Raw genomic sequence first — 15397 nt, 5'->3', positions numbered from 1 at the left:
CAGTGGGAAAGAAGTAGAAAAAGAAGATTGAAGAATGAAATTGAGGATGAAGGGGGTGTGAATCATGATTTCTAATATTGAGGGAGGATGGAAGAATGAAGATTTAATTACATTTCGGTGTTTTTTTAAAAAAATATATTTTTATGTTTTTATCATTTTTAATTTATTTTGTTTTGGATTTCTCAATCTAAGTGGACTTTTATGTTTTGAAGTGATTTTAAAACGGTTGAATCACTTTTGTCATTTTCAAAATCATCGTGAAGTATGTTTAATCCTTCAAAACTAATTTTGATGATATGAAAATTGCATTTAGAAATATAAATTTGAAAACTAAATTAATTTTGAGTAATTAAAAGTATGTTTTCGAGTGATTTTAAAAATGAAAAAAGTGATTTTTGATGATTTTAAAATTACTCCCAAATATGCACTAAAATAAAATGGCGTGTGGGTTGGACTTTTTAAATGGTTGGGCTTAAATTTAAAAAAAAAAAAAAAAATTGATCCACGTATCCTCTTCATGTATCTGGAAACAGATACGCGTATCTAAAAATTAAAAATAAAAATAAAAAAATCAGATACTTCAAATCACATATCTACCACGTATCTGGACGTATCCGTATCTAACACCGATTCTCTGTGCTTCCTAGGTTATCCTCAAAAAGTCAATGAGGAGCATCATCAGCCCAACAACAAGAGGAAGAGGAAATAATAACAAAGTCGACCAAATTATGGGCCACTCTATTATAGGATCTTGGAATAGTATGAGCAATAATAGCTTATAATAGTTGGTAGAATGGTCGTCGACATTGAGATGGTCTTGGGGAAAAACCTCCCACTTCTATTACATGAATAAGTAGAAAATGACAGAGAAATTAAAAGAAAGCAATAAAACTTGAAACATGAGAATTTACGTGAAAAACTCTTCAAGAAACCATGGGCCATAATAAAGACATCCACTATGTGAAAAATTATTACAATCACACAGAACAATTCTCTCTCCTGATCCCTATTACGAGAGCACTTTCTCAAAGTTTTTGACTAGTCACACCCTTTTCCCATTCTCAAACTATAGAATATATAAATGGAATTTAACTAAAGTTAGCACATTCAAGCTTAAAGTGTTTATAACTAGGACGACTTGAAACTAGAGACATAAGCTCTTTTTATAAGCTTGGAATCCATTCCCATTCTTCAATTTAATTGATGTGGGACAAAATGCACTTCTTATATTTTGTCAAAACTCAACAAATTCCACCTTGGCAAGATATTTGAAGAATCCACGGCTTCTGCAACATTCATTGTCCTCACCGACAATCATAATTCTCAAGTTAGAGAACTATAACTAAGAATCCACGGCTTCTGCAACATTCATTGTCCTCACCGACAATCATAATTCTCAAGTTAGAGAACTATAACTTACTCCACCATGAAAAGTAGACCACTTGGAATACCACCTTTCAAGATTTCTTTTTTTCGTTACATGTCGAAACCTTGATGATATTTATGGTGTAACTTCTACTTATTTGGCTCACCTAGAAGTCCTTCAGTCATCAACACAACTTCCACCACACATCTTGCATAATCGCCAAGTCAATGTCCACTAGAAGAATTTTGGACATTAATGTCGGTTGTAAACCGACATTAAAGCCCTTCAATGTCGGTTGGCATTAAAGCCCTTTGATGAAATTTGCAACCGATATTAAAGCCCTTTAATGTCAGTTCCGACTGACATTAAAGCCTAGAATCTGTCTGTTTTATCAATTATTGTCCCTTTTTTTAAATTCTGTTGCTGAATCCATTTTTTTGGTCAAAAAGTATAACATGACACATCATCATCGAACGTTGTGGCTATGACATATTATTTATGTATGGATTGCAAATCTATTACATTTAATCCACAAATTCTACTATAAAATTATAATTTAAAAGGTAGTACAATAATTCAGCCCTTGAAGACACAAATTACAAGTAGTACTAACATTATGATTTTACAAACATTATGAGTTTACTGTCCCTCTCCACTTGGTAAGTATGGATCCCTTCATAATTCTTCTTGAACAGACCCCCAACTTCAGCAGTGTCTGGTTATAGGCATCTTTGTCTGACCACTGTTGTTCAAAGGATCACAAACAAAAAAGGTTTAAGACAAAGGATTGAAAGTAAAAATGTGGTCAAAATTCATATTCAACTAACCGTATTTATTGGGAATGTGTACAAATGGTACATTCAAGGCAAAATTATTTACTAGAGTTCCCCAAGAAAAAGCATAAAGAGGTTGCAATACCAAATCTTTACTCCTTTGTTGCACTTGCAAAACAAGAAAACTCAATAGTTGAATAAATGAAAGAATCTTCTTTTTAAAACTGTGAGTCATCAACTAAAACTTATTAAAACTGTGAGTCAAACATTCTTTTAGTGTATTTAATTAGCATAATGCACATGTTCTCAAGCCAATCAATCGTTTAGTTCCTGCATCTATCGCTTAGCTCCAGCGGCCCATCATGTAACTCAATCGTTTAGTAAACGATCTCGCACATAGGCTATCATTTAGCTACCGCGCCCATCATTTACCTCCATCGTTTAGCGCCAACGCCTTATCGTCTAACGCATTCTTCTATCGCTTAACGTCATCGCCTATCACTTAGTATTCCGCCTATCGTGTAACACGGGTCTGCTCATTGTCCAGCGCTCATGCCCATCGCGTAGTGCCATTGTGTAGTCTATCGCTTAGTGCTCGTGCATCTGCTATACGATCGTCCAGCGCCCGCGCAGATCTGCACGATCATTTAACGCATCGCTTAGCTCCGTACATCTGCTATACAATAGTCTACCTCATCGTTTAGCTCCCCGCATTGCTACAAGATAGTCTAGCGCCTACCTATACGATCGCCTACCTCATCGTGTAGTGCTACCCATTTGCTACATGATCGTCTACCCAGCACCTTGCGCTCAACATTTCGCTTTCACTGCTCTTGCTCACGCATACCCAACGCAGGAGCAACTTTTGGCAACGCCTCTTGCCAATACTTTAACAAATGTATCATATACAACAAAACCATTAATCAAATCAAATTTCAAAGGCCATAGACACATAAAAAGTAGGCCAAAATCTAGGAGCAGAGAGACATATTGAAGTGAAACTGCAGCTGGCTTTCATTGAGACATTTACACAAACAGTTGAGAGGCGTAACATAAGAACAAAAATTGTTATGAGTTTAAGAGAGGAAAGAGAAGAAAAACATACTGATATGGACGAACGACGAACGGCGAACTTTAGATCGAACGACGAACGGTGGCACATGGATCAATGCGTCTGCTCATCTTCTAGCGTAGCACGGATATCGTCTAGTGCTCAGGCCCATCACGTAGCGCCATCATGTAGTCTATCGCTTAGCGTCCGCGCATCTGCTATACGATCGTCCAGCGCTCGCCTACACAATCGTCTAGCGCCTGCGCATATTTACACGATCATCTAGCACATCGCTTAGCTCCGCGCATCTTCTATACAATCGTCTACCTCATTGTTTAGCTCCCCGCATTGCTACACGATTGTCCAGCACCCGCCTACACGATTGCCTACCTCATCGTGTAGCGCTACCCATTTGCTACACGATCGTCTACCCAGCGCTTTGCATTCAAAATTTTGCTTTCACTGCTTTTACTCACACATACCCAACGCAGGAGCAACTCTTGGCAACGCCTCTTGCCAATACTTCAACAAATGTACCATATACAACAAAACCATTAATCAAATCGAATTTCAAAGGCCATAGACACATAAAAAGTAGGCCCAAATCTAGGAGTAGAGAGACATATTGAAGTGAAACCGTAGCTGGCTTTCATTGAAACATTTACACAAACAGTTGAGAGACATAACATAAGAACAAAAATTGCTGTGAGTTTAAGAAAGGAAAGAGAAGAAGAGCATACTGATCTAGACGAATGACGAACGACGAACTTCAGATCGAACGACGAATGGTGGCATACGGATTAGCGCGTCTGCTCATCATCTAGCGCAGCACGGCTATCGTCTAGCGCTCATGCCCATCGCATAGTGCCATCGTGTAGTCTATCGCTTAGCGTCTGTGCATCTGCTATACGATCGTCCAGTGCCCGCCTACACGATCGTCTAGTGCCCGCACATATCTACACGATCGTCTAGCACATCGCTTAGCTCCGCGCATCTCCTATACAATCGTCTACTTCATCGTTTAGCTCCCCGCATTGCTACAGATCGTCCAGCGCCCGCCTACAACGAACCCTACCTCATATTGTATGCTACCCATCTTACTACACGATCGTCTACCCAGCGCCTGCAACTCAACATTTCTTCATTGCACTTGCTCACGCAATACCCAACGCAGGAGCCACTCTTGGCAATGCTTTTATTGCCAAATACTTCAACAAATGTATCATAATACAATAAACCATTATCAAATCGAATTGTCAAGGCCATAGACACATAAAAACGCCAAAAATCTAGGAGCAGAAGGACATATATAAGTCGAAACCGCAAGTGGCTTTCATTGCAGACATTATACACAAAACAGTGAGAGCGTAACATAAAGAACAAAAATTGACTGGAGTTAAGTAGAGGAAAGAGAAGAAAGCATACTGATTATGGACGACATGAAGAATTGACCGAAACTATCAGATACTTTAGATCTGGACTCAGATCTTTAAGATCTGGACTTCAGATCGAGATGAAACGACATACATGGATCCGGGTGACTTCAGATCTGGACTCAGATCGGGGAGACTGGGTGCGGCGGCGCGGGTTGCACACGAAACAGACCTACACCGGATTCAGATCTACACCACGAAACAAGACCTGCACAGGTTGCAACGCGGGCCAGGTTACGCTACCCATTGGCAAGTTTGAATAGAGAAAGGTCTGAAGAGGAAAGTGTGAGAATGAGAGGAAAAAGAAAATAGGGGGAGAGTGAAGAGAGAAAATTTTAGCGGGTCTTTAATGTCGGTTTAAAATCGACATTAAAGGTACCCCTACAATGTCGGTTTAAAACCAACATTATACATCCGATTTCACTTTTTTCTACCAACATTAAAGCCCAAAATTCTTGTAGTGGTCCGTGTGCAAACTTGTGAAATCACTAACATCACATCCTCTATCATAGTAAAGCGGACATACCATAAGGATGAATTTCGTCTTCTTTGGAGGAAGTCAATGTCTCCCCTGATGAGAAAGACACCGTTAGCATCCGATCCAAAGCCATTTGACGAATCTACTCTATTTTTCATGTGCTCAGACTATCCGCATTCCCGACAGCCTATCTTTTGCTCGAAGATTCTTCTTTCTAAACCTGTGCTGGAACCATTCCGAAATTCCATTGGAGTACCATCACCGCTTAACTTGCACTTGTGTAACCCATACTGTATCAATACATCATTGACTTGCACTATCCATAAGCCGAAAAGTTTATTCTTCCATCAAATTTCTCCACATCAAACTTTTCTAGACTCATAAAGTTTGACACACATCTGCTTCACTCCTAGTGAAATAGAAAATAATGAACAAAACATACTATTCATATACCGCAGTCTGTTTCAAGAATCTTTTTTGATGTGGAAGGTCAACAATGCTGCAACAACAAAGCATACTTAGAAATTCAAGAAACTACAGACTTAACGCTCTGATACCACTTGTTGGGAAAAAATCTCCCACTTCTACCGTAGGATTAAGTAGAAAACCACAAGCCACAAGAAAAAATTCACTATGTAAAAAATTGTTACAATCACAGAGAACAATTCTCTCTCCTAATCCCAATTACAAAAGCATTATCTCAAAGATTTTAACTACTCACACACTTTTCCTACTCTCAAACTAGAGAATACATAAAGGACAAATTTAAATAGAGTTAGGACACTTAAGTTTAAAGTGTTTCTAACTTGGACGACTAGAGACATAAGCTTCTTTTATAGGCTTGGAGCCTATTCCCACTATTCAATTTAATTAATGTGAGACAAACTGCATTTCTAATATTTTACCAAAACCCAATAGATGACAGTGATCGTGGTGGACAAAAGTGGGCATGAAGAAGATCGTGTGGAGAATTTAGGTTATTTTCTTATGTCGTGAAATTTTTGGAGGAATTCTCAATTAAATGCTCAAAAAATACTTTTCCTAGAATTTGTTTCACTAAAAATAACTTATTTCTCAAAATTATTTTTCAATAAGCAAAATTTTATGTAAATTACTTTTTAAAATGAAATTAAACACATGAAATGACAATCGATATGTAATCTACAATACTTTATATTTTAACTGGATAAGTTTAATTGATATAACGCCTAAAAAAAATCCTAAGTAAGGAGGTGTGGGTTGAATTTTATTTTTAAATTATTAAAGAATAGTTAAGAATTAAGTATGTTTGAAAAGTCAAATGAGTAGTACCGCATTATTTTTAAATGTCAAAAAGAGTCCAATTCAACAGTGCAAACAGCTGGAGGATCAGAGGCTCCACGTGGATTGAAGCGCCAACCGTTTTCCTTTAGCACTCTTACCAAGACTTTTCAAAGCCTTCCACGTTTGAACAAAATAATTCCACGTCACCACAATAACAAAAATAAAAAATAAGTGGAAGTTACAAAAATCATGAAATATCTTCATAGTTACAATTATATCTTTAAATTTTCAATTATCAAAATTAAGCCTCAAACTTCTACATGTATTAAAATTGGACTTTTAAACTTATAATAATTGTAAAAATTGAACTCACAAACGATAGAAATACTAACCTCAAACTTGTATGATTAAGTAAATTTAAAAGTCTAATTTTAATATTTATATAAATTTGAGGATTAAATTTTAAAATTAAAAATTTAAGAATATAATTACAACTAATTTTTGCGATTTGTTGGAAAAAATAATCATGCTTGGTAGTATTTCCAATTTCTTACTCTTTTGGCCAACCTTTTTAGGGAAGTTTCTAATTGTAGGGTATTTAGGGTACAACGTACAAGTGGTACTATTTTTTTCTTTTTTTATCTAATAATTTTATACTCTTATTTTAAACAAAAATAGTGTAAAATGCAAGAAGAGTAAACAACATGATATTTTAAGAATTCTACATCATTCTTCGATTATGAAAAACAATATTGATGTATCTTGTTAGTAGAACCTAAATGAACAATATGCCTGTTGATCTATTCGTAGAAAACTTATATTTTAAAAAATGTATGACAACCAAAGTGGAAATAGTCCTCTAGATCTAAGTGTAAGTCGTCAAAATAGAAACAATAAAGGTGTGATGTTTAGTTTGTTTACATGTGGTTCTTAACTTTGGATATATAGAAAATGTGTAAAATCGTGTCATTCATTGCCAATATGACATTTATTGAGAGGAAGATGTTGTTTATTGATTAAGATAGATAATTTTGGATTCTTGTTTGTATTTCTTCTATATATATATATATATATATATATATATATATACATGTCACAGAAAAAATGTATTTTTTTTTGTCTATAGACCGTAAAATGTTATATTTTTATACTATCATTTTAAGCTTGTTTTCCATTTAGTTATAGATTTTAAAATTTTATACATTTATCTCTAAGTTTTCACCAACGTTCACCTTTTGTTTTATATGTTATTTTTTTATTAATTGCTTTTTTTCTAATTTCAGTTAATTATAAATTTTCTTTCAATTTTTGTAACGTAACTATCAGATTTATCAAAAAATTATACATTATAACTATTTTAAATTTAAAAGACTATATAACATTTTGAATCTTTGAGTTCAACTAATATCTATACTCAAAACTTAAAGATACAAAAATGCACCATGTTGTAACTTAATAACTAAATGGAAATTATGCTCAAAATTGATAAGAATAAATGGGTATTTCTACTAGAAAAACAATTATTCTCTCTTCAAATGTAAAAAATTTTGTCTCTTCAATATTAAATGTAGCCCCTTTTATTAGTTTATTGTTGATTTTTTCAAAAAATTTTTATTACTCGTGAACCTTTTCACTAAAAACTTTATACATTCACGGTATATTCTTTTACATAAAAATTATTATTATTATTTCATTAATTTCAATAAAAAAAATCATTGAATGATTAAATTTAATGTTTATTAAAATTACATGTACTATTTTGTTTTTAAAAAAATCTCAGACTATGTATTTTAACCTAAAAACTATAACTAACGCTACAAGAAAGAAGTATTCTCCTAACGCCTAAAATCGTCGAAAAAGACTTGGGAATTTGTCTCCCAACATGGCGTTAGGCGCTGTGCTATCTCTCGACGGTGTTTTGACAGCGTTGGGAGTAAGTATGAACTTCTCATTCCACTAAATTTACTCCCGACAATGGTTGACCCGTCAGAAGTTATACTATCTCCCAATGATGTCGTCGGGAGCTCAGTGTTTTTAAATACTTCCATTATTACTTTTAGTTATTTTTTTTATTTTGATCTTTGTAACCTAAAATTTAGAACTGAAATCAATAATAAAATTATTTTCATACATTTAAATCAAACAAAGTCGTTGATAAAATATTCTTTGTTACAGGTGATGGAATTGTGAAGTTTCACAATGGAAGCGGGGATCGACCCAATTTTTATTTTCACATAATGAAAAATTTACAAAACAAAATATGCATTATTACAGAAAATTACAGCATGAAAAAGAGAAGGAAAAGATAAATAAGGGTTAGGAAAGGAAAAAAAAAAAAAGAAATTTACCCTTGAAGAACCGTTCTTCACGAATTTCCTCCTCTTCGATCACGAAAAATCACCATCCAAGATGGCCACCATCACAAAATCTTCCTATGTATTCTTTGTAGGGGAAGAGAATCACAGATTGTGTGGGTTTTGTGATTTTTGGAAGAGGGGAGTGGATTGAGAGGAGAAGAGAATATCCGAAATAAAATTTTCAAAGAGATCACAAAAACTAGAGAAGACCTTTGTCACAAATCTTCTGTGAAGAAGATTATCACCCTTAACTGTCACATTCACTACGTGAGATTAAGAGAGAATTAAGGGAAAGAAAGTTATTTCCCTCCCTTTAATTTTGAAATAAATATGTATTATATATATATAAAACACGTGACCTATAGTTTAATATTGTATCAAATACAATATAACCTTTAGTTTTAATTTTCTCATTAATGCATGGTATTTAATATAAATCTCATTTATACTAAATTATATGAATCAAATTCACATCATTAATATTTGAATCATATTCAAATATTTATTTCCTCTCAATTAAACTTTATATTATAATGTATCAAATACATTATATTAATTATATCATATATAATAAGTTAAATCAAGTATATCACATATAATTAATTTCCTCAATTAATTTGAACAATTAAATTAATCCAAAATTGATTCTCACAGACTCTGTTGAGCTACAAAGAAGACTCTATGGACATGTAGATTGAAGCTTCAATATTACTTAAATGATTAATTAAACTCCTTTAATTAAATTATTCAACATCCATTAACTGTTGATCACTCCACTAAAAACCGACAATTGCACTCTTCGCACTACAAATATATTTCTATATCCATTGGATATAACCAGTCAATAATGCAATGACTCTTCACAAATTGCTCGTAAGTACAACTGGGCCAAAATTAACATTTTGCCTCTATAGTTACATATAATTTCTTAAGTACCAATGATCCCTCTAACAATAAGTCATAGTCTCACTATGAACAAACCCCTCTCAGGCCAAGAAAAGGTGTGACGCCACACTGTTAAAACTCCAAAATTAGCCTTAAAAAAGCAATTCATCTACTTACCCTGACAGTGGGAAAGAAGTGAATACATCTTGTATAGCTGTGTTCCCAACTCCCCAATCATACGAATCCCAAAAATGATAGACTTATTGAGTCGGCGATCTGGCCACTCTCACCCATACAAATCAAATGACCGCCTTCATAAGCAGGGGTTTACAACTCACCTAGGATTATTCAGGTTATGTCACCAATGGTCATCCTGGTGAAATATAAGTCTCTATTATTAACAACAGTATGTAATGAGACTAGTCATTTCGTAGTCCAGTCTTATATAAACTCCTTTGTATAGAATACCCTCGCTCATATTTCTTACATGAATGATCAAGATCAGAACATTTGTAGTACTTTACAACAATTGTAACATTTACAAAGCGAGCTGTATTCGTAATGTCATCAAGACGAGGTACCCAGTCTTATCCATCTACTACAGACCATTTAGGTTATCACTTAAACATGATCCATCTGTATGTCTCTACATACATATTTCAACTACATAAGATAACCTTGGATGTTAGTTTATTAGTTTGTGGATTAATGCTACTAAATGTCAAATAAAACATCTCATATTTTATTAAATAAATAAATTATTTGTACATTACAATTACAAACTACAGAACCCATGAGATTTTGGGTTTCAACCCCAACAACGGATACGCGAAGAACACACGGTCCAAGAAAGAAACGAAGATGCGGAACAAGTTGGACGGAGCGGCAGATTCGAAGATGGAAGAGAGACGGTGCGAGACAAAGCGATTTCATATTTGAAATCGATTTGAAAGATTGAGGTTCTAATAAGATCTTCCGACACGGTTAAATGAACGTCATGATTTCTTCCTAACTCTCACCGTCGATAGTAACTTGTGTGAGATAGTGATGTCGGATGAGGATTTTAAAAGGAAATGAGAATTATATGTTGTTGGGAGTTAGGAAGAACTCTCGATGCTTGTATAACATCAAGAGATATCTTATCTCCCGACCACCTATCTCCTGATGAGGAATTCTTACGTCGAGAGAGACATTTTTTCTCGTAATGTAATTCGAAGATAAATATCATTTAGTACCATATAGTACTATAAACTTTCAAAATTCAAGGAATTGGTGAGTAAAAAGACAATTAAGTTTCTTAAAAAAAAAAGAAAAAGAAAAAACAGAAGAAGAAGACGACAACCATTAACCTTTTGAGAATAAGATTTTTTTAAAAAAAAGTAAGAGAGAGAAAATAGTTTTTTATTTTATTCAAATATAAAAAAATTACTGCTTCATTTTAAAGGTTAAATTATACGTTAGTGTATATTTAAAAATACTTGAAACATTATTAAATTCTTTTTTCAGGTTCAAAATCACTTTAAAATTCGACTTTGTAATTAATAAATGGAGCTTAAATTATCCTTTTTCCTCACTAAAGGTTAGAGGTCGATCACATTTCGTAGTTGTCCATAAAAGAAAAAAAAAACCTGTAATTTAAAATATTTTAATGAATAAAAAAGAAAAATTTCCTATGACCGGTTAAATTCCGTCCTCCTCACTCTGCCTATAAATCCACAATCTCCATCGTTACTTCCACACCAACAAATACCTCAAAACATCCCCTTCAATGGCGGCCTCCACTTCCCTCGCTTTCTTCTCCTCTATTCTCTTCCTCCTCTTCTCCATTTCCATCGCCAAAACCTCTTTCCGCCCCAAATCCCTCGTTCTCCCCGTCACCAAACACCCATCTCTCCAATACATCACCCAGATCCATCAACGAACTCCTTTGGTTCCGGTGAAGCTCACGGTGGACCTTGGCGGGCAGTTCATGTGGGTCGACTGTGACCGTGGCTACGTTTCTTCCACCTACAAGCCTGCCCGTTGCCGCTCTGCCCAATGCTCCCTCGCCTCTAAATCCAGTTCCTGCGGCCAGTGCTTTTCGCCGCCCCGCCCCGGCTGCAACAACAACACTTGCGGCCTTTTCCCCGGAAACACCATTATCCGCCTCTCCACTAGCGGAGAAGTTGCCTCCGACGTCGTCTCTGTTTCCTCCACCGATGGCTTCAATCCAACCAGAGCCGTGTCGCTGCCGAACTTTCTTTTCGTTTGTGGCTCAACGTTTCTCCTCGAAGGCCTCGCCGGCGGCGTAACTGGAATGGCCGGATTTGGCAGAACCGGAATCTCTCTGCCTTCACAATTCGCTGCCGCTTTCAGCTTCAACCGAAAATTCGCCGTTTGCTTGAGCGGCTCCACCAGATTCCCTGGCGTCATATTCTCCGGGAACGGCCCATACCATTTCTTACCCAACACCGACTTAACAAAATCCCTCACTTATACCCCACTTTTCATCAACCCGGTCAGCACCGCCGGCGTCTTCTCCGCCGGAGAAAAATCCGCTGAGTATTTCATCGGCGTTAAATCAATCGTCATCAACTCCAAAACCGTCCCACTCAATACGACTCTCCTCAAAATCGACAGCAACGGAAATGGCGGTACAAAAATCAGCACGGTGAATCCATACACCGTATTGGAATCGTCAATTTACAACGCGGTGGTGAAAACGTTCACGACGGAGCTGTCGAAAGTTCCGAGAGTGGCGGCGGTGGCGCCGTTTGGGGTTTGTTATAATTCAAAGAGCTTTTCAAGTACCCGATTGGGGCCGGGCGTGCCGTCGATTGATTTGATTTTGCAGAACAAGAAAGTGATTTGGAGAATCTTCGGTGCGAATTCGATGGTGTTCGTAAACGACAACGTTTTGTGCTTGGGATTTGTTGACGGAGGAGTTGAACCAAGAACAGCGATTGTTATTGGGGCCCACCAAATTGAGGATAATTTACTTGAATTTGATCTAGCCACTTCAAGACTTGGATTTAGCTCAACTTTACTGGGTCGGATGACTACTTGTGCTAATTTCAACTTTACTTCTAATGCTTGATTAATTAAAATTAAGCTTTTAGTTAATCAAAATGGTGAAAGTCCCATCAAATAAATGTTGCTACTTTTGAGGGTTTGTATTGTATTTTTATTATTGAATAATTGATGCTTCTTTATTTTAAAAAATAAACTTTGTTGTATTTATTGATTGGATAATGGATGGTGCTCTGCATATGATGGGACTCGAGTTGGATTTGGATAAATAAATCGTCCCCGTGCCAATGATTATTTTTTAATTAAACTCCATTTCTGCCTTTCCGGAAACAATGCTATTATTAAATTTTCATAAGGAAAAACCTTATATTAATAAATGTGTGGGAAAACTAATCTGTAGTCCCCAAGGTTTGAAGGTGCATTTATAATTATATCACATTTCGAATTCAAAAAATAAGTTTAAGGAACAATTTTAGGGAGAAGAGGTACAATTTTTTTTAAAAATACTGTAGCTAACCTGTTTTGAAAGTTCAAGAATTAAAAATGTAGATTTTAAATTTTAATGACTCAGTACCCACTTAAAAATTTGAAGATTAAAAATGTAATTTCTATTAATTATTTATTAGAGGTAGATGCCATATTCAAAATAAATAATAAATAAATATCTTCATCTACGTGTTGTTTCTTTACGTTTTTAATGAGGGATCTTAGCTATCTTAAATTCACACTCCTTGAATCAGATCCTAATTTTTTTTAAATCGAATAACTACCTAAGATTTCATCTTAAGACCAAATTGACAATGAGAGATGTAACTCTTATAATGTATGTGAGTTCATCCTATTTTTTAACATGAGTCGATAATTTTGGACACATTAAAATATTATTATGTACAATGATTCTTAATTAAATATACATTTAGAAATGATTAAGAACTAAATTGTAATTTCATAAATGATAATTGTATCTAGGTAGAATATAAGTTTTTTATTTTATTTTATTTTTACAACAGGAGTACGAGAATCAAACTTATTAACCACATTAGTTAATAATATAAATTTATGTTAGTTGAATTAGATTAAAATGAAATTTAAATCTTATTTCTATGCACTAAATTCACATAAAATAAAAATTTGGGTATAAGTTAAGTTGTATCTATCTTTATCTATCATGTGACAATTTTTTTAAAAAAAATATATTTATGTTTTACTACTTAAAGAAAATGGGATGCATAAAATTAAATACAACTTAAACTACATCTCATCATTGTCCTTCGCAATATTTATTATTGATGCATTTTATCAATATCTATCAATTTTTTTTTTTTTAAATAAGGTGTGTAAAAGAGTAAAATTAAAGGCACAAAAAAAAAATTTTAATTATTAAACATCTCAGCATTAAAGAATGAGCGGTTAGTTTTCCTTTTTAATCGTAAAAAACAAACCCGGCTAATAACTCTGTTTAATACTGAGATGGAATCTTTATCCCAAAAAAAAAAAAAGAAAAAATACTGAGAGAATATTTTGTTATTATTATTTATTTTAAACTTTCCCAAAGTATTAATTCAGTAATTGCAGCATGACTAAATTACGAAATAGTCATATATATCACTATTTTTTTTTTTTTAAAAAAAAAGAAAGCTTTACTTAGAAAAAATAATTTAATAAAAAAATAGTAGGAGAATTAAGACGCCACATTTAATGAAACATTATCTATACTAGTAAATAACCTATGTCGGATAGTAAAGCACAATACATTTTTTTTTAATAAGTTTGAAGGAAACGTATATTTGATGTTTGAAATTTAAGATTAGACACGTTAGTCTCTTTTGACGTAATTTTAACTTAAAAGATCGATGACGTCTCTTTTAACATAATTTTAATCTAAAAGATCGATGACGGGATTGTTGTCTTCTAATATGTCGATTTTTATTTGATTACATGAAAAATCAAAATATTTTTAAAAATCTCTTGATATTCCACGTGCCATAGACATAACTTCTTAATTCATAGTACACCAATCGTTGTAGTCCATCAAAGTTGTATGAGACTCAAATAACAAAATAATATATCATTTGATAACATAGGTTAAATATAGGATAGATATAGATATATAATGTGTACTACCAATAATATTAGAAATTTCTTGTGTTGAGTCTACCAACCGTGGTTGTTTGCCACTAATTGGTTTCAACCAACCATCTTAACTTGTCAATTGTTTAAGGTTTCCAAAATAAGATTCACTAGGAAATTATGAAGAAAATAAAAGAGCAATTTGAATGCTACAACCTCGTTGGATAACGATTTAGGTTTAATTTGTTAATTATTTTCTTTTTTGTTTTTAGAAATAGTGTTGGTTTTCTCTAAATTTCTTATTCATGGTTTTCATATATCCTATTTAAATATTTAAATTTTTAGCCAATTTTAACAAATAAAGCAAGTATTTGATTTTTGTTTTTTGTTTTTTTTTAATTTTCAAATTTTGGCTTTAACTTTTAAAACACTTCTAAATCTAGACAAGAGAACATATATACCAAATTACCAATATATAGAAGCGATATCAATAGGCTTAATTTTTTTAAAAAAAAAAATTAAAACCAAATGATTTCCAAATTGTGGGTTTTTTTAAAGTTAAGCTTATATACACTCATTCTACATCTAAAATTGATGATTTGCTATCTACTTTCTATTGACGTTTTAGAAAATCAAGCCAAATTTTGGAAACTAAAAAGAAATTTTAAAAACTTGTTTATATTTTTGGAATTTAGCTTAGAATGCAACTCCT

General features: G+C 33.8%; 1 protein-coding gene across 1 annotated transcript; it reads left to right on the top strand.

The window, feature by feature from the left end:
- The first annotated feature begins 11326 nt into the window (after positions 1-11326).
- LOC120084535 (probable aspartic proteinase GIP2) lies at positions 11327-12853 on the top strand. Its single transcript, XM_039040361.1, has one exon. It carries the CDS (start codon positions 11375-11377, stop codon positions 12680-12682), a length of 1308 nt encoding a protein of 435 aa, XP_038896289.1. The 5' UTR covers positions 11327-11374; the 3' UTR covers positions 12683-12853.
- The last annotated feature ends 2544 nt before the right edge of the window (positions 12854-15397 follow it).

The sequence above is a fragment of the Benincasa hispida genome, chromosome 1, assembly GCF_009727055.1.
Source record: "Benincasa hispida cultivar B227 chromosome 1, ASM972705v1, whole genome shotgun sequence".
Classification (NCBI taxonomy): domain Eukaryota; kingdom Viridiplantae; phylum Streptophyta; class Magnoliopsida; order Cucurbitales; family Cucurbitaceae; genus Benincasa; species Benincasa hispida.
The sequence above is the reverse complement of the archived record's forward strand: the minus strand, read 5'-3'. Positions and strand labels throughout refer to the sequence as shown.